The sequence below is a fragment of the Phodopus roborovskii genome, unplaced genomic scaffold (assembly GCF_943737965.1).
Source record: "Phodopus roborovskii unplaced genomic scaffold, PHOROB, whole genome shotgun sequence".
Lineage (NCBI taxonomy): Eukaryota > Metazoa > Chordata > Mammalia > Rodentia > Cricetidae > Phodopus > Phodopus roborovskii.
Genome location: NW_026126588.1, coordinates 22,364,961 through 22,389,033, shown reverse-complemented (window position 1 = coordinate 22,389,033; position 24,073 = coordinate 22,364,961). Strand labels below are relative to the sequence as shown.

Genomic DNA, 24,073 nt, shown 5'->3' with positions numbered 1-24,073 from the left:
ATTCTATCACACTTAGGCGAGAAACCCTCCTTAAACTTAATATGCTAAGCCACAGCATTTTTGACTAAATAATTTTTGTTGTGTATTAACTGCTAACAAGGCAAGACTGAACCAAAGTCCAGATACCATGAGAACCATAAGATAGCTCGTACCGGAAGCAGCAACATAATGATTTCCTAATTCTGATTCTGCAAGTGTTAGTAAACAAAGATTCTTAATTTAATTTTAAGTAAACTATAATTATTTCATTTCTCCGTTCTCTTTCTTTCCTAAGATCCCTCCCGCATACATCATCCCCCACGTTGCTTCCTTTCAAAAGTATGGTCTCTACACACACACACACGCACACGCACACGCACACGCACACGCGCATAAATATATAACACCGGCCAACTCCTTCCACCCAAGACAGGAGATCCATTCCTAGCAGGTGAGGCCACCCGGGAGTTGTAAATTATAAACAGGGTTAGCATGGAAATATCCTTCCCCCCATCCATCAGCTTACTGCCCCGATGAACCACGAGGATGGAGCGAGGACGCCACAGGCCAATTCAGCCAATGCCAGTGTGACCCCTTTCTTCCCCACGGCCGGGTAGGCTAACCCTCTTGCTGACAGTGAGTAACAATTTGAATCAATGACACATAAAAACCTGCAGGCGTTCCTTCTCAGAGAGAAACAGGGAAGATGCGTATCATCTACAGACAACTGGTAGGGAAGATCCCGGACTGTACTCAGGCACGGTTGATGCTGGTCCTGCGCAACAGTGTTACACCAGAGGGCGCCACTACCATCAACCCTCCTGGGGCCACTCCCTCGACTGCGTCCCAGAGTAGTTTCTGAACACACTGCACACCCCTGTTGATACTGAGCACTGTGTGTATCTGATCAGAGAACAGCTGTCCTTTCCAGTGTGGTTTTACAAGATGTACTACAACTGTTTAAGATGTGAGATTTTGCTGGATAGAAAAACAAACTTTTACAGGGTTAGCACGATCCAGTTCAAATGGACAGACAAAATAAAACTTTGGAAGTTTTGAAAAGAGATTGGTGCTACCTTACTTAAGTCTACTACTTTAACTACCTCATGACCCTATGCAGTACTGCAAGAAAGCTCCACACCAATCATTTAAAGTAGAAGAAAAAGACTTCTACCTTAGATGATTAGAAAGGTAAGTGATTGAAACGCTGTTTGATGACGAATCATACTACAGAGCTCCAGCGCAGCCTTATACACACATTTCGACTTGGTCTAAAAGCAGCTCGCCGACTTCAGATTAGGTTCTTCAGTTCCTTTTTCTCCCTCTATTCTAGAGCCATGGGGGCAGTACAAACAAGGAGACAGGAGGCAGTGGAACTCTCTGGAAGCCAGGTCTGGGAGAAGAGTCTCAGAACACGATGTTGCTCTCCTTCTGCCAGCAAACAAGGGATGCCACTCCCTAACAACACAGCCATCTCTCTCCGGAGACCCTCTCCTGGCACTCTGCATGGCCATAAAGCAAAACATATGGTAAGAAGGGTTTGTCTGGAGTCTCCTCAAGTTGGCCAAGTCAGAGCAATTGTCTTAAAACTGGAACTCTCACAGGAGACAAGAAACAGAACACACTCATCAGAAAGAAGACCACCTACTATCCCATGTCTACATTCTAAATACGGGCCCAGCAGGGCTGGGTTTCTGCATCAAAGGAAAATTAAGTCTGTCACCATCATCAGGGAGGGAGGAAAGGAGGGAGGGAGGGGGGGCGGAGGGGGAGGGAGGGAGGAGGGAAGGAGGGAGGTAGTGGGGGAGGGCAAGAGTACATATTGGTTTATAGAATAAAATGTAAGCAAATAAGCTCAAATGAATATCCCAGTCAAGACCATAAAAGGCCATTACCACCTTCAATTCCTAAGTAGAAAGGGTACCATCACACTGAAATCTGCCCAGCTCTCCTCCTCCAACCAGCAATAAGCATGAAGTATAAGAAGAATGGTCAGATCCTGTCACTTTCCTTGTCAGACTTCTGAAAGCATTCTCCCGCCCACTGACACAGCATTTTCAATTTCCATGTCCACACTGGCGTCCTGCTTCCTAGCAGAAACTGAATCAGAACAAGGGAGCCGGCCCAGAACAGGGATGGCTGCAACAAACCACAATGGGCCAACACCCTCGGAGCCACTAGCTGCCCAGGAGGATGAAGAAAGACACAGAGCCTAAGATCAGGACTCACAGCACCTAGAAAGAAGCAGGACGGATGGATGGGACACACACACACACACACACACACACACACACACACACGTACGTACACACGCGCACAGGCAGAACAATTGCATCCACATTCAAGCCTACACTGACCAACACGTCAATAAGACAAAGCAACCCTCTAAGGAACACAGGCTGCACACTGCATGTTCAACGGGTCGTCTTTCTATGAAACTACACTACACTCTGGGCTAAAATATGGCACCAAAGAACTATGGCTTCTGCTTACAGTTTTGCAGACTAAAATTAGACACAGAATGGGGCCGAGAGCCAGCTGACCACTCTAAGGCTTATGGCCTCTACCAAGAGAGCATCTGAGGCTGAGGAGACAGCTCTGTCAGTAAAATGATGTCACTTAAGACTCCGTCCTTGGCTATCTGGAGAAAGGGAGTGTAAATCTTGAGATAATAAGAAACAAACTCTGGAGGCCATTCTTCTTTTCAATGGTATTTATTTTTGTTTTTGGTTTTTGTTTTTTTTTTAAATCATGAAATTAACAAGAACACAGAAGACACCCCACTTCATCCATCTGTTACATAATATTTCTCTCTCTCTCTCTCTCTCTCTCTCTCTCTCTCTCTCTCTCTCTCCCGTAGCCCTGGCTGTCCTTGAACTCACACTGTAGACCAGGCTGGCCTCGAACTCAAGAGATCTGCCTGACTCTGTCTCCTGGGTGCTAGGATTAAAAGATGTGCCCCCCCCCACCACTCAATGAGGGGAATTGTTCTAAAGACGCTTTTTAAACTGCACAAGAGCTGCTAAGAACACATCTGTGACACAGCAATCCTGGAGAAGTTTAATTCGAACCAAACTTACCCTGATGGCTCTGCTGAAGCTCCCGCTGCTCTATGTGTGTGTGCTTACGATGCAGCACAACCTATTTCTATTTTACTAAATAAGTGCGCACTCTCGGACGCACGCACGCACACACAGGCACTCACCAGTGTGTGCGCATGTGTGCGCTTACATTTTGAGTGGCTCAGCGAGTGCCATTTCCCCATGTAGGCTGCACACTGAATCCTCATTGGACATTCTGAGAACGATCTTCTGCCGCTAAATCCTGCCAGCAATCTACAACAGTCTAACAGATGTTTCTTTTTCCAATCTCTGGGAACTTGACTAAACGTTTTCTTCTCCTGTTGTGGGGGAAACCTGGCACAGGTGTGGACTGATACCCTAGGGGAAGATTTTTCCCTTCAATCTCTGTTCATGTGACCTCCACGATCCCTCCTCCAATCTTTCCTATCAGTGAAGATGTTTCCCATTACAGTTCATTTCATGGCCAACAATGACATCACTCAGATGGAGGGGAGGTATTTTGGGTTGGTTGTTTTTTTTAAAAAAAAAAAAAAATTAAGCAAATACTACTGACTTGGTTACTTGGGTACCATCTACAACAGCTCAAGTATGTCAACGGGCCAGCCGCCGGACCCTGAGCACCAAATGCCACAGGAGAGACATGGGCTCAAGTGACTGGAATCTCCAAACATGGCAGGAGTAACTTTAAAGTAACAATCTCTTCGTAAGCATGTGTGATCCAACCTTACCTCGGTGACATCCATAACCTTGATGGCCGCCAGCTGACCTGTTTTAACATGTCGACCCTGAAGAAACAGAAAGGAGAGACTAGTTAATACCAACATTCTGGACAGTCGTGCTAACAGAACGGCTGAAGTTTCTCACACAGCACCTCTTTCCCCGTAAAATATCAACTCTTTTTTTTAATGTATCATTGTCTCCAACATTCTTAAAATACTCTGTCGTCAACCGTATGTGGGTATGTGCGTGCCTGTGTACGTTTGCATACACTATATGCACGCAAGAGCCCAAGAAGCCAGAATAGAGCGTCAGATCCCTCCAGAACTGCAGGTACAGGGCTGTGAGCCACTATGTGGGCACTGAGAACCAAACCAAAGCCATCTCTCCAGCCCTTCAAACGACATACGTAATGTGTTTGTCTATACATCAACCTTTCCTTCAATGGCCAATAAATAAGAAATAAGTGAATGAAGCCATGAATGGGTGGCTGCATCTTCCTAGTGGAATCCCAGTAGTAACTACCTGATTTCCCAAATTATAATAGATGTCCTTTTTAAGAATCTTCCTACAGTCAACACAGGGAGTATAGAGACTGTGACCAAGAAGTTTGTTTGGTTAGTTGGGTTTTGTTTTTTTTGTTTTTTGTTTTTTTTTTTTTTGAGACAAGGTCTCAGGAGACCTGGGCTAATCTCAAATTCCTGATCCTCCTGCCTGGGCCTGTCACTAGACAGTGTGATGCCCACTCCATCCACCCTTCCATCCCAGAGGCAGAGAGAGAGACCAGGTTAGCTGGCTCCACCCTCAAAACCACTCAAGACTGGACTCGACAGGAAGTGTCTAAAAAGGTAAGTAAATGAAATAACACGGCCGGCCGCCAGACCGCACTGTGAGCCATGTGAGGAAGCGTATCGGGGCTTAGGAGATGGTTGGGAGCAAGGAGAAAACAGAGAGACGTTCTGACATCTCCCTGCAGGACGGCAGGGACAGGGCGGCAGGCGCGCACGCACCCTGAGCCGTGAATGTGCAGGTCTCATCACTAGCCCGCGATACATGGCGAACAACGGGCAGGCTCACGCCTTACCACATCTCATCCCACAGTTTCTACTTACTACAACTAACATTGCTTGTTGCTTCTCCATGGCCCAAGACCAACCAGTGTATCAAGTGGACATAAGGTACACTAGAGTATTGAGACCAGTCAGAACTTGTGTTTTATTAATTAAAAAAAAAAAAAATACAGAACACTCTCAAGATTAACAATCTCACTATCAAATCACACCTTCCTTAGGCAAAAACCACTCAACCTAAAACACTAAAGAAACTGCTAACTGAGGGTAACAGTGAAGCAGCCCAAACAGGCAGAAAGATGACAGCCTTAGGCCACGCCCTTCACAGCGGAGTTAGCGAAGAACAAAAACTTAATACACTACCTACCACATTTTCTTTAAGGGACCAATCTGGATTAGAAACTTTCTAAACCTTGAATTCCATCAAGATGCTTTTCCTAATGGCGCAGGGAAATGATTATGGACACCAAGTACTTACTACCCAGTCCTTGCAATCAGATCACATCAGGGGATTGCTACACCCAGCAAATGGCCTGTCTAGTCATCCGGGCTCTACATATTTGTTCTGTCATTTAGAAATTGCCTCAAAACACAGCTTCCTAAACTGTGGGTTCGGACCCGATAAAGGACGCACAATTAAATATGGGACCATAAAAAAATAAATAGGCAACAGTAAAAACTCTGACCATGCAAAGACAAAAACTTAATTGAAAACTCTTAACACGTGACTGCAGGTGCTTCTGGCCTCGTGAGGGTTCCCTGCAGCCCGGGCTCTGGACACACGCAGCATGAGCATGAGGACTCTATACAGTGTATGTCAGGTGCCATCCAACACTAAGGAACGCTGCCTAAGATACCCGCTCAGTCAAGACTCTTGGCTGCCTGTGGGGAAGAAACTCAACAGGTCTATACAGAAAATGCCTTTTAATATTTCTCTACTGTCATTCCCCATCGTGTAAGTACCGAATGAGTATGTGTCTCGATCGTCTTGCGAGAATGCTTGCTTTAGGGACTAGAACAATGGGAATTTATTTCTGACCGCCACGACCGGTACCATCATTCCCTTCCCTCACTCGCGTGAAAAGCTCTCCACTCTTTACTACATGCAAACCTACGGATAACGTTACAGGAAATATACATTCACAGGTATGTAAATAGTCAATCTGTTCATGCTAAACCTCAAACTCATATTCTGTCCTGATGCATTGGGGAATGCCTTTCGTTCTAGCACTCAAGAGATTGGAGGGAGGGGGGACACCTTGGTTGACGGGGAGTTCCAGCTCCACATAGTGACTCTCAAAAAAAGAATAAATCCTGGGGGTTCAGGATAGGAAATGGGTAATGAGTTCAGACCCCCAGCACCCATGTAAAAAGCTGGCCATCGCAGACAGCTAGCGAACACTAGCACTGACGACAGACACAGGATGATCCCAGGGTCCCCTGCCCAGACAGACTGGCCAATCGGTGAGCTCCTGGATCAGTGAGACCCGGTTATAAAAACTATAAATAAATAAGGTGGAGATGAGTTGAGGAAGACACCTAATACAGACCTCCGGCCCCATGAGCACACAAACAGGTACTGTCTACTACCGTCCACCCATGAATTTTAGTAAGAACTATTTACTATAATGGTAACCATCTGTCCAGAATAAACGACCAAACAGGACTGGAGCATTTCTCCTCACACAACAAGTTTCCACATGTTTCTCCCTTGTGACATTATAGCATACTTCATTTTGTGACGTTAACAGCCACAACATCACCGTGATGCTGAAGCGGAAGTTCAACCATCACTAAGGCACTCAGGGTAAACATGTCCCATTGGCTTAGGGGATAAAGCATCAATCAGCAGTTCAGACACTATCAAAAGACAAAAGACCACGCTGACCCGCCCGTGGGTTTCTACTTACCACCAACGGAACCTTCAGTTAAGGTTTGCAAACCGTTGCCTCTGTAAAAAGCACTGCTCCTGAGCCCAGACACAGGTATACAGCTTATGGAGTCAGTGAATCAGAGAGGCAAAAAAATCAGAGGAGGGAAAAAAAAAAATCATTTTTAAAGTAACTGATGGTGTACACCTCTGTGTGATTATTTACATGTGGTTCCGTGGGCTATGAAGGCACAGACTCAGCTGCTGAATAACAGGACCAAAAGCTCACTAGCATAAATATTAAAAGACGCCATGCTGGCTTGTTTTGGCTATACATCTCCCATTTCATAGTCCCCTGGCACCATATTAAGGTGCTTCCTGAAGGTTCCTGAAATCAGAAACTATTCTCTAAACACCAATAGCGGGGTCTTCTCCCTGGCAATTCCTTGACTAGATTGGACATCACATTTCCTGCAGCTTATCTGTTGTTCAGAGGGTGAGTAGTGGTGTGATAGTTTTGCCTTTTTTGCTGACTATCACAAAAACCAGGGAGTTACATAATTTTTGAAACGTTAATAGTATATGTACAAAGCAGTAAGTTTTGCAACATTTTTGTTCAGGTGTATCATGAACTTTGGGCATATTCCCTCCCCATTACCATCTCTGCCTTCCTTTCCTTCTCCCACTAAATTTCTTCTTCCGAAACAGTCACCATGTTAAAGCTCTTGTCAAATTTGGTGTCTTAGGAGGCGAGGCCCGGGGGATGATGCCCATCTAAACGTGAGCCGAGAACTGCCTCTGGGTGCTGCCCTCTTAAGCCAGCAGCAGCTCCAGCACCCTCCCAGTCACGGATAAAGACACAGAGCAGCTTCAGTATGTAGCACCAAATCCCAAATTCTCAATACAGAAAAGTTGTAAGATTCCCCCAAACACTATCACGCATTGCAGTAAGTTGGATATTGTATCACAGCTAGTAAGATGTACGGTTGTCTTCTGGGTGCACGGAACAGGCAGGTGCTGAACAGACAAGAAGGAATCAAGAAACAGGAGCCAATGTGAGACTTCTGAGAGCCTTGGGTCCTTTCCTGCTCTCACTGTTTGGACCACACTAATCTACCATGCATACGGACCGGGAGCAAAACCAGAAAACCGTCAGACACGGGCAAACTGTAGGGATGGCCACCTCCTTTCACCAGGCTATTTACTGGGGAGAAGGATGGGAGAGAAAAGATGGTGAACCATGGAGATTACTGCACTCTAAGCTCTCAGCCCAATGCCAGTCCAGGCCTGCACACAGCGGGAAATCAGCAAATAATAAAAAAAAGAGACACCCAGGCGGTGGCCTGTAAACAAACCTTTGTATATACAATCGCAACAGGAACCAGACCCTTCAAACCCTCAGATGACTTTTCCTTCTAGGTCCCCAGGCAACTGGATATAAGCAGTGCCTCCTTCAGCAGACCATCTAGGGATGAGCTCACTGAGATACAACTTCTTCACAGGAAACACGGAGGGAGAGAGGGAGAGAGGGAGGGAGGGAGGGAGGGAGGGAGGGAGGGAGAGAAATCAAAGGAAGATAGAACACAGGAAGGAAGGGTTTAGGGAGATGGGTGAGTTCTGACCATAGATTCGACAATTCACACATGGTTAACAGCCCTATTCAGACCTGTAGTTCTGACCATAGATTCGACAATTCATACATGGTTAAGAGCCCTATTCAGACTTGCACACACAAGAAAACTGGAGCCACTTTTACTTGACAGTTTCTTAAGTAGCTGAACTGAAGCAGCAATAACTCAGAACCCAGTGCCTCGGCCCTGGGTTCTCTTCCTTTTTTCCAGTGAGGGCTCCTCAAGACAGACAGGCACATCCGCTCAGCGAGGGGCCCTCCAGATAGACAGACAGACAGACACATCCGCTCAGTGAGGGCCCCTCGAGAGACACACACACATGTACTCAGAGAATGTTCCTTGGCATCATCTCTTTTTTCCTGTTCTTTTTACACTGTCACTCGAGAAATTCAAAAGGAAGAGTTAGATGGGAAACTATCGAACCAGTACAGGCAGAGCTCCTACCGCAGTGCTGGACTCTTGAGTGACGTCCTTGGAGGTCTGGTGATGCACACAGAACATGAACCGTCTGTAAACACTGCCCTACATCAACATGAATGTCCACACTCTTCTGAAAACACAATGCAAATCAGTCAACTGTACCGGTCAGGCTAGGATACCGCTTGGAAGGAGGTGAGCAGCCTAGGCTCCCATCACCAGCCTCCCCCACACTGGGCACCTACACCTTTAAGTAAAGCTGGGACGAATGTCTGCTGCAACTTTCCTTCCTCCTCTTTACATGGAAACATAAAGTAATGCCACCCAGGTCCCTGGGAAGTACGCCACAACTGTCCTCAACTTAAAAGAACAGAGTCTTTGCGGAAACAGTTACTTTAATGGTTTTGCTCTATTTAATGGGTAAGTGCGTTTCTAATTTAATACTCTATGAGAATCTTTGCAAAATTCATTAAATTTCACCCTGAGGCCATAAACCGAGAGACGATTTGCCCTTCTGGTGAGACAAGGACATGGAATGGTTCTGAATGACGGCTGGGGGCCTGGACGCCATTACGTGTCTGCGCTCCTCCGGTCCCCATCGGGGCCACGCCTGACCATTTCACTGGTCAATGTCCTTTCAATGCGCACTGAACCAGCCAAGAAACAATCTCAGGGTGAAGGCGGTTGGTTCTACCGGAGGCCTGGCCCTGCCATGCCATACTATGCTTAGAAAGCTAAGCTCAGGGAGGAACCTACTGAGCTCACCCGGGCCACCTAGTACGGGGCAAGTGTGCCTACGGCTCTTCCCACTTTCAAATGGCTCTTGATTCATCACAGGAATCAGAGGAAAACAGCAATATGAACGACGTATATGCAATCAACATTCAGCTGGGTCCTGGTCACAACTTCACGCCACCCGGTATCAGTTGTCTGCCCAGCGTAACTGCCTATTATAACCATTTTAGCTCCTATAACTGACTGCCAGACACACAGCCAAGGACCCCGGTTAGCTCACTTTGATGTAATGAAGATGGCCAAAGGAGAACACTGAGCCCTAACCCTCTTCTTCAGAAACAAGGCCAGGAGGAAGGCAAGCGGTTGCCAATCACATGGTTTGCATTGCCACAGCTTTACAATGTAATATTTTCGTTCGGTAAACACTGAGCCAGGTGTGGTGGTGCATGTCTGTCATCCCAGCAGTTAGGACAGTGTGCTAGATACAGGGATCCTGAGGCCAGGCCTCTCCTACACATGAGAATGCTGGCTCAAAAATATGTGTGTGAGTGAGTGTACGTGTAAGAGACATTGCTATGATGGTGATTAAGACAGTAATGGAGTTAAACGGCTTACACAATTGCAGTAATAAGGTATGTGTCAAGGGAAAGTACACAAGTAACCATTACGGGGGGGAAAAAATTAAGGAAATCTGTTTCGCCTAGTTTTTCGAAATAAAGTTCATAAATAGCTTTACACGGGACTGCCACCACACGCAGAAGGAAGGCAGTGTGGCCTGTGGGAGAATAAAAGCAGCGTGTGTCACAGCAACTGTATCAGCAACTTTCCTACCTAATCATTAAAGGCAAGACACCCTGCCTTCCTCCTCCCTTCAGCCCTGGTTAGAAGGCAGCAGCATCTCTGTCCGGCAGGAGGCTGCCCTGAGCCAGCTGCAGCCCCGAAGAAACAGTGGGAGGTGGCCCGCCAAAGGTGACACTGGCTCACACCGAAAAAGCGCCCGAGCTGTGCTTCCCGGAGTCTGAGGATGCCAAGGCGCCAGAGCAAGCCTGGGGGGGGGGGGGGGGGACGGCGCTAAGAACAGGTTAAATTACAGCCTATGGAGTCAGCTTGTAGAGGAGAGTCCAGACACACCTCTGTAGCATTTTCTCTTCAGGGCAGACCATGTGCCCGCTGCTCCCCTTCTGGAAGCATCCCTTCCCCTTCGAAGGAGCAGCCTGGCCCATACAAGCAGAGTTTAAAAACACAATCTCCTAGTACAGGAAAAATAAAGGGAAATGAAGATAAAGACGCCAAAACAGGACACAAAATTAGGGAAACACAACCAACATCCAACTTAAAAGACAACCCTCGATTCTGAGAAGGCTCTAAATCTGAAAACAGCTGGTAGTAAGAGGCTTAAGGTTTATTCCCTCCCAAACTACCCAATCAATCCTGCTCCTGTGTATTTACACTATGGGGAAGACAGGGGAGGGGCCAAGGCCATGTCATGACTGAGAGCCAGGCCCTGCTCCAGGCCTCCAGAACCTTTCTGACATCCAGCTTTAGGTCATTTATGTCCTTGCTTATCTTAAGGCAAAAATTAACTCCTTGGCTGACTGACGACTGCTAACTCTACATGCCCACCACCCTCTTCCCCTGGACAGCTTCACCCTATCACTCAGAAAGAGGTTAAAAAATAAATAAGTAAATCAGTCAAATCTATTTTCCATGTCAAAGATTCTTGCAGCACAGAACACTAGGAAGCTACATTAGTTAAATTTACTGGCCAAAGGAGAAATTTTGCCCAGAAACAGTCAAAATGGGACCGTGGGCCCACAGGAGGGAGCAGTCCGTGAGGCTGCTCAAAGACCAAGAGAAACAGCTAGAACTTCCCATGCCCTGGGCCACAGCATGGGTCCAGTTTTGTTTAGGCTTTTAAAATTAAGCTAAAGGTAATGTGACGAGAAATTCTGTTAAAGGAATGAATCCATTCCTTTAACGTAATGGCCTTATGCAATGACTACCTGATGGTTTAATACCTAGATTACACACCTGCTAACAGTAACATTACTGATCTATTCCTTCTAATAAGATAGGTAACTGCAACAGACTGCCTCAAGACAGAGACATGAAAACAGCCCTTTCCAAAATCCAAAAGGGACGTAACAGCAGTTTTCAGATACACTCTCACAGCTGAGAACAGTGGTGACCAGATGTCACCCAGTAAATACTCTCTCACACCCTATACTTTAGACTGCTTCTAAACAATCTTTCCCGATTACTCTTTTGACTGTGAAGGTGAGACCTCCCCCCCCCCACTGTGAAGGTGAAATCTATACACACACGCGCGCACACACACACACACACACACACACACACACACACACTGAATGTGAAATCTCTCCCTCCACACACAAGGTGTGTTTGACCCTTTGGTCCCCAGCTGGGAGCGTTATCTGGGAAGGTTGTAAACCCTTTGGAGCTGGAGATTTGCCAGACCGAGTATGTCACTAAAGGTGAGCCCAGAGCATCAGTTTCTTTCCATTTTCTGCTTGCTAACTATAAATACGGTATAAATAAATAGCTCACTCTCCTGCCAGCACACATTACCTACCACCAGAGACCATAGCCCTTCTTAAACTGCGAGCCAAGATAAACACTTCCCTGCTGGTCAAGTGGGTGGTCAGAGCCACAGTAACTAATACAGCAGAGAAGCTTCCTCATAGGAAGTTCCATGATTTGAATTTACTGGGCTGTTCTCTTATGTTACCTGTGTTGATACATTTGTTCTCTTGGCCAGAAGAAGTTTACCCCCGTTAGATTCCAATTAATATTGTTAAGAACACTCTATGGACAGCAGCTCTTGCTTCCACAGTGCTGCTGTGCTGCTAACTATACTTAAGTACTCACATCAACACCCTGATCTAAGATCTTTTCACCTACAAGCCCCGTAAGTGAGAGACTACAAGAACAAAAAAAAAAAAGAAATATTAGTAAGGGTAAGAGAAGTGAATGAGCCACAACCACAGAAGTCAGGGTCCTGCGGATATGAGTTTGGGTTATGAGTGACAAATTTAAACAGAAAAGTCGTCCGTCTGCTTTACAACAATCTAAGGCCTTTAAAGCACATATAGTCATTGTGTAGTTAACACTGAAAAACTAATCCTACAGCTAGTTCTCTGGATAGCATTAAAATATATTTCAAAACGTATACAATGCAAATGGATATGCCACCTTCGAATCCATATACTTTCAAACTCACAAGTGTTCACCCGCATCCACACAGACATCACACACACCGGGTCACTGTTAACAGCCACTTAATGGTCGGGGGAGACTAAGTGTTCTCACCTCATTGTACCAATGTAAATTTGAGCTCAAAAGCAAAGAAAGACTTGGACTGCAACACAGTGCTTAAGCTAAGGTTAAATTTCCAGTAACTGGACACTCGGTATAAAATGGCCTTTCTAATAAATTGAGGCATGGATTTTGAAGGAAGATTCAACTGGTATACAATGTCTCACAAATAATTATGCGATACTGCACTGCAGCACATTCTTTTTTTTTTTTTAAATGAAAGGTACAGTTTTATGCGCTATATATAAACTATATATGTATGCTATATGTGTAGTGCATAAAACTACATAGTTTTTGTTAGTGTTAATGTTCTCTTATCTGAGCAAACAGCATTTCTAAGTGTGTGAAACAAACCCTCTTTAAGGCGCATCAAACCCACAGAACTCCCCATGTACATAAAACCATGTCACAACAGCTCCTCATGGCAAATAAAAGCGGTAACAGAAAGGCCAGAGTCTATTCCTGTGAGCTCAGACAAAAACCTCACAGCGCTCCATCCTCAGCCTTGGGCTGGCACACCTTAGTTCTGCTGTTTTGTTAAATTATACTGTAAACGTATCCAGAGAGTTCTTCTTAGGCTAAGGTATATTTCCAACTCTTTCACAGATTCATTCACACCAGAATACTGTGTAATTCCGAGTCTTTGATTCCTATAGAAATCTTGTGTTTTCCAGTCTATTTAAACTGAATGTTACCAGTTTAAAAACTCTAGACAAGTTTGCTTCAGCCAACTCCTCTGGCTGGAAAACACAAGACTACTTGTGCACATTCTGAGCACTTGTGCACATTCTGGGCACTTGTGCACATTCTGGGCACTTGTGCACATTCTGGGCACTTGTGCACATTCTGGGCACTTGTGCACATTCTGGGCACTTGTGCACATTCTGGGCACTTGTGCACATTCTGGGCACTTGTGCACATTCTGGGCACTTGTGCACATTCTGGGCACTTGTGCACATTCTGAGCACTTGTGCACATTCTGGGCACTTGTGCACATTCTGGGCACTTGTGCACATTCTGGGCACTTGTGCACATTCTGGATACCACTCGGATTCTTCTGTATCCAGGACAAATGAACTGGGTGAAAATTTTATAAGACCCGCCAACTCAACCACCAAAAAACCCTGGAAAAACTACATCCAACAAAGCAGAAAAGGATCCAAGAATTCATTACATAGTATCAAAGTCACCTGATTGAGGGGATTGGGTTTTTACTCTTTTCAAAATGGCGATACCATGAACCAACCCTGATCCCAGCTCTAAGAACTGGGACCCCATCCATTTGCTGAAGTGGGAATGTTCAGGAAGTTATGCCTCTCCTATCCTTACTGGATTCTTCTCTGGAGCCATATGCTGTGGTTAAGTGCATTTAGGCTCCCAGGTACCTGGTGTCAATCCAAAGCAGGTGTCTAAGAATGCTATTTGAATTTCTGTCTCTATACTGTTCCGGCCTCTCTTCCTCGTGTAACAGCTAGCTACCTATCAAACAACAGCCACATGTCACCTTTCCATTCGTGGTAGCCACTAAAATTCATTACTGTACATACCCAGTCACTATCCATCCAAAGCAACTGCTGAGGACCGGCATAAAAGAAATCACTGCTTCCCACAATCCTTTCCTCTCCTCCTCCTTCCACTTACACAGAAGGAGGGCCAAGCAAGAAGGGCCCAAGAGGAGGGAATTTGTATTGAGTCCGAGAACCCCTCAGCCCTCTGCTAGCCCCCCTGAGACAACAGGGCAGCTTTGTGAACCACGTGCTTGGTGGTGGTGGGGGGAACCTCTCCAAACGAATTTAGAATGAGGAAATTACGTCTATTGCCAGACTTTTGTTAAAGGGCTCCCATTTAGATGGCTGTGCCCTTAATCATCCCCCTGCACCACTTCAGCTGCGTCACCTCTGCAAGAGCTGACAACTCAGCAGATGGCATCAAAACTACCTCTGTACTCAGTTGGATGGGAGTACCTCGGCCAGACAGAGACTCTATTCAGAAATGCCTCCTTTGAAAAAACGCCTCTGGTGTTCTCAATCCTAAGCATTCAAGTCAACACAAGGGAGGAAAACCCTCACTGCCCAGAGGGAAAGAAACAGAAGGAAGAGGACAGCACCAACCCTGTACCTGTGCCAGCCGCGGACAACTTGCCAAGCTGAAGCCAGGGGAGATCAAGCGTCACATCAAGTTGCGACACCATGTTACATACTCCGGACGAACACTTCTTCCAGACCCTTAAGATGAAGAACGCCACGCCCTGGCGTTAAAGCCATCACGGGCCGTAGCATCGCCGTTTGCAGCGTGTCTACTTAAAAGTTCACTTCCCATCACGTACTCCCTAACCCTGACAATTGCTGCCTGGCAGGAGCTCCTGGTTCTGTTTTTCCAGCCAAAAAAACAAACTAAAAGAGGCGAAGTTGCCCGACCTCCACAGACCTGCTGAATCGGGCACAGTCAAGGGACTTCACCACGGTGGGGAGGAGGAGGCCCTCACCCAGAGCTTCCCTGCCATGACTGCCCTGCACCCGGCCGTCCTAAATCCAGACCCATGCAGCATGAACTCAATGCAGATGGCAGGTGTGGCACCTGCAATAATGCCAGACACACAAACAGGACTACTTAAGCAATGCCTCATTTATGTCACCGTAAAAAGCCAAGCTATCACGGTGTGCACAATCATAAAAGAAAAAAAAATCCTAGAATCGTCACTCACATGATCTTGAAATGAAGTGTTTTGAAAAGCAGAAAAGAGCAGCTTCTCCATCAGGGATACCTGATGTTTATAGTGCATCGGTAAAGGACAAACGCTGCTTTAACATCTGTTATCGCCTGAACATTTTGCTGCCAGAAGACTTAGCAATCCCAATGATAAGATCAATTGGTTCTTTGAGTAGGAGATACATATAACCCCAGCCGGCACTCAGCAGTAGAGGCAGAAAGATCAGTAGTTCAAGGCCACACTCAGCTACACTGTGAGCCTGTGTCTAAGACGAGACAAAGGATTCTTTTGACTCATCTAGTTAAAGGACGAGGGCTTCAGCTGTATTTTTCTAACCACGCTTTACTTCCATTTTACCTGACTGTGTTATTTTACCCAGTTAATATGGTGCTGTTATCATTATGTCTGGGAGTCGGCAAAAGGTCCTACACAGTATGAGAACATGGACACAAAACACAGTGGGAGGGGGGAGTGAGGAGTTAAAATACTCAAGTTACATGGTCTCTCTTTCTCCCTCCCCCTCTGTCCTCTTAGGAAATCTGCAAGCTTGAAGGAAATGCCAAAGAGATGGTATTATGCAAGAGGTCTTCAAAAGAAGAAACAGCTAAAGAGCTCTTTCTAGGAGAAAAGTGTCCAAGGAAACCAAAGGCAGCAAATTTTGTTCACACGGGGAAGATGTTTAATATGGTTTAATGAGCCTTTTCAATCTACTGACACTGAAATAAGAAAGCCTAAATAAAACAGCGACCCTTTTTTATAGCAGGGAGTCCCAGAAGGAGACTGACTGCTGTTTAACTTGAGAACAAGCTGACGAGATGTGTGGTCATTTCTAAAGCCTCTAACCCTGACACTGGCTGAATTTCCCAAACCTTTCCTCCCTTTCTTCTGGCCAGCTGCTTCCTCACACGAGGAAAAGCACCTGAGGCAAAGCTATAGGAACTCAGGACTATGGACACCAAGGGGAAAGTGAGTGGGCAGCCAGCCTGAAACCTGGGACGTGGTGTCCTTAAGACCCTCTATGCCATCCCTTTTCCAAAAAGGATGTAAGACTGCCTTATCACCACAACCACATCACACAAAAAAAATCTCTCTGATTTACCATCTTCCAGAACAATGGGTTCTATGATTAAATCCAATGGAATATGACTGTCATCATTAGGGTTTCTATTGCTATGAGGAGACCACTGCAACTCCTATAAAGGAAAACATTTAATTAGGGACTGGCTTATAGTTCAGAGGTTCAGTCCGTTATCGATTGTCATGGAAGGAAACACAGCTGTACTGGCTGGTTTTGTGTGTCAACTTAACACAAGCTAGTCATCAGGGAGGAATGAGCCTCAGTTGAGGAAATGCCTTGATGAGATTCAGCTGTAAGGCATTTTCTCAATTAGTGATCACTGGGGGAGGGCCCAGCCCAGGGTGGGTGGGGCCATCCCTGGGATGATGGTCCTGAGTTCTATAAGGAAGTAGGCTGAGCAAGCCAGGGGAAAGCAAGCCATGGCCTATGCATCAGCTCCTGCCCCCAGGTTCCTGTCCTGACTTCCTTCAGTGATGAACAGTGCTGTGTAAGTGCAAGCTAAATAAACCCTTTCCTCCCCAACTTACGTTTGGGTGTTTTGCCACAGCAATAGAAACCTTAACTAAGACATCTGAATAAAAATCCTGAAATATGCTATAAATTCCGTTTACCACAGTAGGATGGTGTTTTCAGTCTGCATAGAGGAACAGACAGAAACAGTTTATGTACAGTATTTCTGAAACTTGTAACAAGTATTCTAGAGTTGCCAAAAGGGGATGAACTAAAAATAGAACGTGACATTGTATCAAAAGCACCCGTCAAACAGTAGTCAGTGAGTTTCCGGTGCCACTTGACTACATTAACTAAGTGTGGAAGGTTCTTTGTGGCCTATGCTCTTCCTCTCTCTTACCTTCCATCTCAAAGCTACGCACAAATACTTCTGAAGTGGTGTCAACAGTTGAGAAACCCTAGGAAGGACGGAAGCCCTGCATCTCTGTGTTCTCCATGAAATAACAATGGTGATAAGACTACACAGCTTCACTATTACCAGATGAAGTCAAAGTAACTCACACAGTGCTGTACTTCTAATAGAGGCCACTATGGTAATATGTATGGTACAGCCATGATAAAGATGACCTGGAACAGGCAGGACACAGGCCAGGGTTCAATCCTGTCCCTAGCAACGTAAAGCATCACTGGCCCTATAGGATGGGTGTCGGTTTTCCCGGCTACAAACAACAGGCTGGACTAGATGGTGTCTCCCTGTCAGCTACAACTGTTCTTTATGCCCTCACTGAAACCCTGCAGGAGGCTCTGAGAAACTACAATCGCAGACATCTTCGAGGCCCCCTGAAATAAAGATGGTTAGACGCAGAGAGGGGTGGTATCCATTGTCCTGCTCTTGATATGTAGGCAGAAAGACAGCATGCCTTTCTGCTCAAGAGTTGCTCACTTAATTAAGCTTGCTTTAAACCTCGTTGACACAACCTACAAAAACAATACAAAAAGGCCAAGCTAGCTAGCACTACCTCTCCGAGACAGCAGCATTCACGGCGTTGCTGTGTTTCATGTACAGCACAGAAATCACGGGCACACAGCGCGCTCCCAACAGTGTGATGAGCTAGCCCTGAACTTGGGAAAGCCCGCCAGACAGCCCCTTCCCAGCACAGCAAGCAGGAAGAGGAAATGCAACCCTATGTGGATTTACTTCCTGCCTCTCTGAAGTCAACTAAGGAAAAACGCTAATGTTATTTTATGAAGTACCTGTAGGACTCAAAGCTCCGAAATGTTCACAGTGCAAACATTTTCGCTCCCAACAAAAGTGGTGAGTTGCATTTTAATGCCTCTTTCCTACTGTACAAAACCAAGAGCAGGCACAATCAAATCTTCCGTGACTACTAATAATGAAAAGGCCAGTGACTAATGAGGACACAGGTATTTACTCCTATGTTAACACACAAGATTCAGTTCTAAGTCCTTTCATATGGCTCTCGTTCCTCAAAAACTACCCCTCAAAATATAAATTAATTATGAGCGTATTAGAACAAACAACTTTATCTAAAAGTTATCTAAAGAAAATAACTGGCTCTTGTCCTGGTTTATCAAACTTACAGTGAGAATCTGGCTATGGGTAAGGTTTCCTACATGCACAAAAGTATGGCCAACATTCCTGTAAGATACACACTTCTTTTTTTATTAATGTTTTTCATTTATTTTACATACCAACCACAGTTTCCCCTCCCTCCTCCTGTCTTCCTGTTCCCTCCCCTCCCCTCTCATCCATCATCCACTCCTCTTCCTGTCTCCATTCAGAAAGGGGCAGGCCTCCCATGGGAGTCAACAAAGCATGGTGAGTCAACAAAGCATAGTGAGTCAAGCTCCTCCCCTTGCTGGGAGAGGCAGCCCATCATAGGGCATAGGTTCCAAAAAGCCAGATCATGTGCCAGAGACAGGTCCCGATCCCACTGCTAAGGGTCCCACAGACAGACGAAGCTACACAACCGTCACCCACACACACAGGTCAGTCCTGTGACGCCTCCCTCGCTGTCGCACAGAGTACGGACCATGATCTTGATGACCCCTCCACCCACGGGCCACAGCCTGCTCTCATCAACTGGACTCCCGGAAGTTGGCTGTGGGTCTCTGCATCTGCTTCCATCAGTTACTGGATAAAGGCTCTCTGATGACAATTAGGGTAATCGCCCGCCAATTTGATTACAGGAGAAGGCCAGTACTGCCACCCTCTCCATTATTGCTAGGAGTCTCAGCTGGGGTCACCCTTGAGATACACACTTCTTAGTGGAACACAAATACTTCTTTATACAGTCTGTCCTGTCTAACAACAAGGACCCACACTGAACAGGGAAGGAGGCCAAGCTCAGCTACGGATTGCATGGATGGACACTACACTAGGGACCAGACACTTATTCTGGTAGAAATGACATTCTCGGCCCCCTCCAACTGTGTCCTAGGCCAGCACTGGCTTCTCCAGACTTTTCATCCAGCAGATTCTTGAAGTCAGGAAAGGACAGGGTGGGAAATAAACAGGATCGAGAAGACAGGACAGTGTTGTGGTTTAAGTACTTACTTATTCCCTAGTCCTGGTCATGTGAATTCTGTGTACACAACAGACAAAAGCCTTTTCTATGAAGCCTACAAGAAAACCTTTATGAATTTTAGACCAGTATACAGAATTTTCTCTACTTGAAACAAAATCTTCAAAATAAATTCCATTTTTTAGAAAACATCTAACAAAACCCTGTCATTTTAAGTTATTCATGGTCCACACATTTAGCAGAGGCAAATTCCTCAGTAACTTTCCTTAGTACAATGTAAAAAAGAGCAGCTGTCTATACCCCCAACTACCTTCAATGGGTTACTCTAAGCGGGAAATATTCACCTTTATTCTTTCCCAACAGCAACGCACAAATGCAAACAAACACATTTAACCCTGCTGCTCACTCTTGAGACAGAACACACTATTTGACGGCCAGTCTCTCGTTAATGTTACTACGCCGTATGGCCTTCTTCTGGAAACCCTTTCCAACCCTCCTGAAAACACATAAAACAAAAGAAGGCTCTCCCTTTCCAGCACTGGGCTAGCTGCTGGTTTGACTACCAACTAAACGCCAGCTTAACTGTCACACAGCATTCTCTGAGGGCTTTAATTCAACTTGAAGTTTGATATAAACTTAATTCTAGTTCTCCCTAGTTCCTGCATGTGACAGGGACATGAGAGCATTAAAATGCATTTACTGTTAACTGGTGCCCTGCACAAGACTCTTTCCCATAGTGAGAAAACAAAGGCCATGTGCATAGATATCTAACCAAAAACAAAGGAAGGGCGGGGATATCACTCTCTGAGCCCTTTCCCCTTGAGAGAAAGAAACCCCAATGCCATGCTGGGCCAGCTAATCATCCTAGAACCTGCCTTCAATTGTACTAGGACCCCCTTCTGCAGGAGAGTGGTAAGAGCTGAGCACCAGTGATCCCTGAAAGGATACGGAGCTCCCTACCCCCTCCCCCACCCTCCCTCCCCCTCCCCCACCCTCCCTCCCCCTCCCCCCCACACACACACAGGGGACAGGAGACAAGATGCCCTGCTAAGGAGTAAATCCTGCAGGTAATTTCACTCTTTACACCACAACAGTGAAGGGAACTTTATAAAAAACACATCCCATTAAATCCACAGCAAAACACCTTCGAGTGCTGGCCATTTCTACAGGGAACATTGTTAGAAATGGGATTAAAGTCTGGGAATGTTCTTACTGGGTTAAATGAGACTTGGTGAGTGAATACTTGTAGACAAAATGCCTGGAAATGAAACTCAGGAAAATGCTAAACATGGTTTACGCACCACCTGTTGAAATCACTAGAACCGTGCTTCGTAGATCAGAGCCAGATGAGGCCTTTGTATCAACTACTTCTCTTATTTCAGCTTCTCAGCAAAAAAAAAAAAAAAAAAAAAAAAAAGATGTCTGCCCACCCTATTTTGCTAAGTTCTCCAGGAAATGCATTTCCATAACCTCCTCCAGGCAGCACGATGAAAATGTTTGTGTGCAAAAACACCAGAGCACATTCAAAAGCTCTTATTTCAAACAAAGACCTCAAACCACAACTCTGCCACCGACGAGCTCTGCAAGAACTCGGGGCAAATTTCATAAACAGCTCTAAGCCTAAATTTCATCACCTAAGACATGGACAACAAAGTATCTGAAGAATGCATGGAACGGCATTAAGTACAAGCATGCTCTATAATGCCTAGCAAGCACAGGGCACACAGTAAGGGCTACTGTTATAATTTACCACGCAGACAGAGCCTGAATTGTCCCATGGTCTGTTCTGCACTTGGTGCCATGACTCTATCAGTACAAGGCTGCCAATGCTCTCTATGGGCAGAACCCGGCACAGGAAAAATAGGACAGGGGCGCTTCAGTTGTCCATGGTTTTGTAGACAGACACAGACACGGGCCATGGATTTAGCTGGAAACTGTGAGTACTATTGAGCAGAACAACCTTGAATCCCAAGACAGCGCCTTTCAAGCTGAGTCATCCATCACACACAGGTAAGTCAGCTTTACTCAGATTCCCATGTTCTCTTCAGCTCACTGAGAATACAACACCTCCAACAGATATGCACATCAGAGTGCTGGCCGGATGCCTACCCAGTGCGAACCTTCCAGATCATCCCGTCCGTCTCCCTCCTGAACTGTCTAACACCGAGGAGCTTCTGCCACATGGCTGTGATCATGAGAAAATTCAGGTTAATAAGGGGAGTGGCATCTCCTCCTCAGCCAAGAATGAACCAATGATGTAATTGCCCCTTTCAGATGGGCACATGAATCACTGAGTGAACTGCTCAGAGCGAGGCAAGCGGGGACAGTGCAGGCACAGCCTTAGAAACTCAAACCCGTGCGGCCCGGGGTGACCCTATCCATGCCACTAGTCTCCCTGACTCACAGACCAGGCTTCCTATACTTTGACTTGTGCGTGTCAACCTTTCAAATTCTGAACAGGGGGAGTGGCTCCAAGGGAAAACCTAACCGGAAAATCGAGCGACGGCACCGGAGCACCCTCTCTGGTGCCCAGCAGTGCTCACGTGACTCAGCACCAAGGTCAGGTGCAGAGGGGAAGCTACTCACAAAACACAAAACACTACCAAAGAAGCAGGGACGCTCAGCCTGCTCAGTGATGAGCGCTATGCTGGCCCCTCTGGGCCCGAACTGAGACAAAACAGAAAGGAAACAAGGCAGCTTGAGTATATAAGGGCACGGGACACGTGCTGGCTGTGATACACGGCGCCCACTAAATTTAGCCACTGGTGGTGTCCAAGGGGCGAAGATTTCAGTGTATGAAATGACATTTAAAGAAACTTTCTGAGTTACAAGTGTATGTTCCCTTCCATACCCTGTCACCTCAACTCTTTCCCGCCCGCCCATCCAGTCATCTATACCCTGCTGCCCACCTCAACACCCAGTTCTCCTACCTCCCATGGGTACAGAAGCATGAGACTTATGCAAACCCAGGGAGCCCAACTAAAACAGCGCACACACAGTTAAGGCCTCTAAATTCTGTTGGGGACAGCAGTCAGATCTCTACCAACCCTCCGATGTCTACACGAAACTACCATCTGCTTCGCCACCTACTGTGGAATGATGCTCTATGCCTGCTTACTTCACCATACTGTCTGCTCCATACAGAAGCGCAGAGGCCACATCCTGTAAGTGGAGTAAGCAATGTGCCTGACGGCCATTCCCAGCAGAGACACTGCACTCACAGATGAGGTCTAAGGGCGATGCTATTTGCTGTAATAATTAGGAAGCAGGAAAGGACCACTCTTCGGGTCATAGCTCTCCACCGGATAAGCATGCCGGGAAAGAGGAAGGACCAGAACAGCATCTGGGGAGGGCGGTGCTCTGCTTCATACGCCCACTCAAGTTCCCTATTTCTCCAGTCTACGTCTTCGTTGACTTCGTTGACGCCGATAACAGCGTATGCATCCCTACAGTATACAGGGATCTCTCGCAGGGCTGCTTACTCATGACTCAAACACTATTATTAAAGCCCTGCCACACTTCCAGGACACTGTCAGCAAAGTGAAAGTGGCATGTCACCAACGGGCGCAAGTGAAGTCTTGAGTGGATGTGCGTCGACGTGAGCTTAGCCATGTCCTTGACATGGACTGGCAAAGCCTTCCTTGGATCCGAGTGCAAATGCTGACTGAGTGCAGAAGATGTCCCTCGAAGCTCCCCGCCCTGAGGTTTACAGCCTGAAACAGCCCCTGACAGACACCGGTCCTATAGAGATTAAGTAGCCCCGCTTTGTTGTTTATCCTTTCCCAGCTGCATGCAATACCCCACTTCCCCGTTCAGATAGATCCATATGACACACACACTGCGCCTCGGAGTGCTGGAGCTTCTCCAGGAGGCCCAGACCACCGCATCCCAGCTGTCTGTGCCCTGTGTCTGCCATGTCTTCATCCCCCCGGTGTCCCTAGCCAAGGTTTTGGGACTCAAGCGACGCAAGGGCACGGTACTACGGCACTTGTCACGGCTTTTGTCAGGGTTATAGCCAAGCTGGCTGCCCTGGAGACAGCTACAATACCAAAATGGCGGGAAGAGGGACGGAGAAGGCAGCTCATGAAGGTGGGAGACACCGAGTTCAGAGGCCCAGCCCACACACGATTCCTGGTGTGGCAGCACACACACGTAGTCCCAGCACTGGGGAGGCAGGAGACAGGGGGTCCCTAGGGATTGCTGGCTAGCCAGGCTAATGTCAGCAAGTTCCAAGGTCAATAAAATCGAGAACAAAAACTGTGTCTCAAAAATAAGGTGGGAAGCAACTGAGGAAGAGTCCAGATGCCCACTTCTGCCCCCCACACACACACACCGCACGCACACACGCACACACGCACACACACACACACACACACACACACACACACACACCCCACGCACGTATGCACGCACACACACACACATTATTTCTAAATGGAGTCTCCTCCTAT

The 24,073-nt window shown here is 46.5% G+C and overlaps 1 protein-coding gene across 28 annotated transcripts in view; it reads right to left on the bottom strand.

Moving 5' to 3' along the window:
* Map4k4 (mitogen-activated protein kinase kinase kinase kinase 4) overlaps window positions 1-24,073 on the bottom strand; it is a 108,458-nt gene that overhangs the window by 54,257 nt on the left and 30,128 nt on the right. For all 28 annotated transcript variants that reach the window (XM_051204475.1, XM_051204480.1, XM_051204482.1 and 25 more), the window contains exon 3: window positions 3,791-3,847. In XM_051204475.1, coding sequence (XP_051060432.1) covers window positions 3,791-3,847 — 57 coding nt within the window. The remainder of the gene's footprint in view (window positions 1-3,790; window positions 3,848-24,073) is intronic.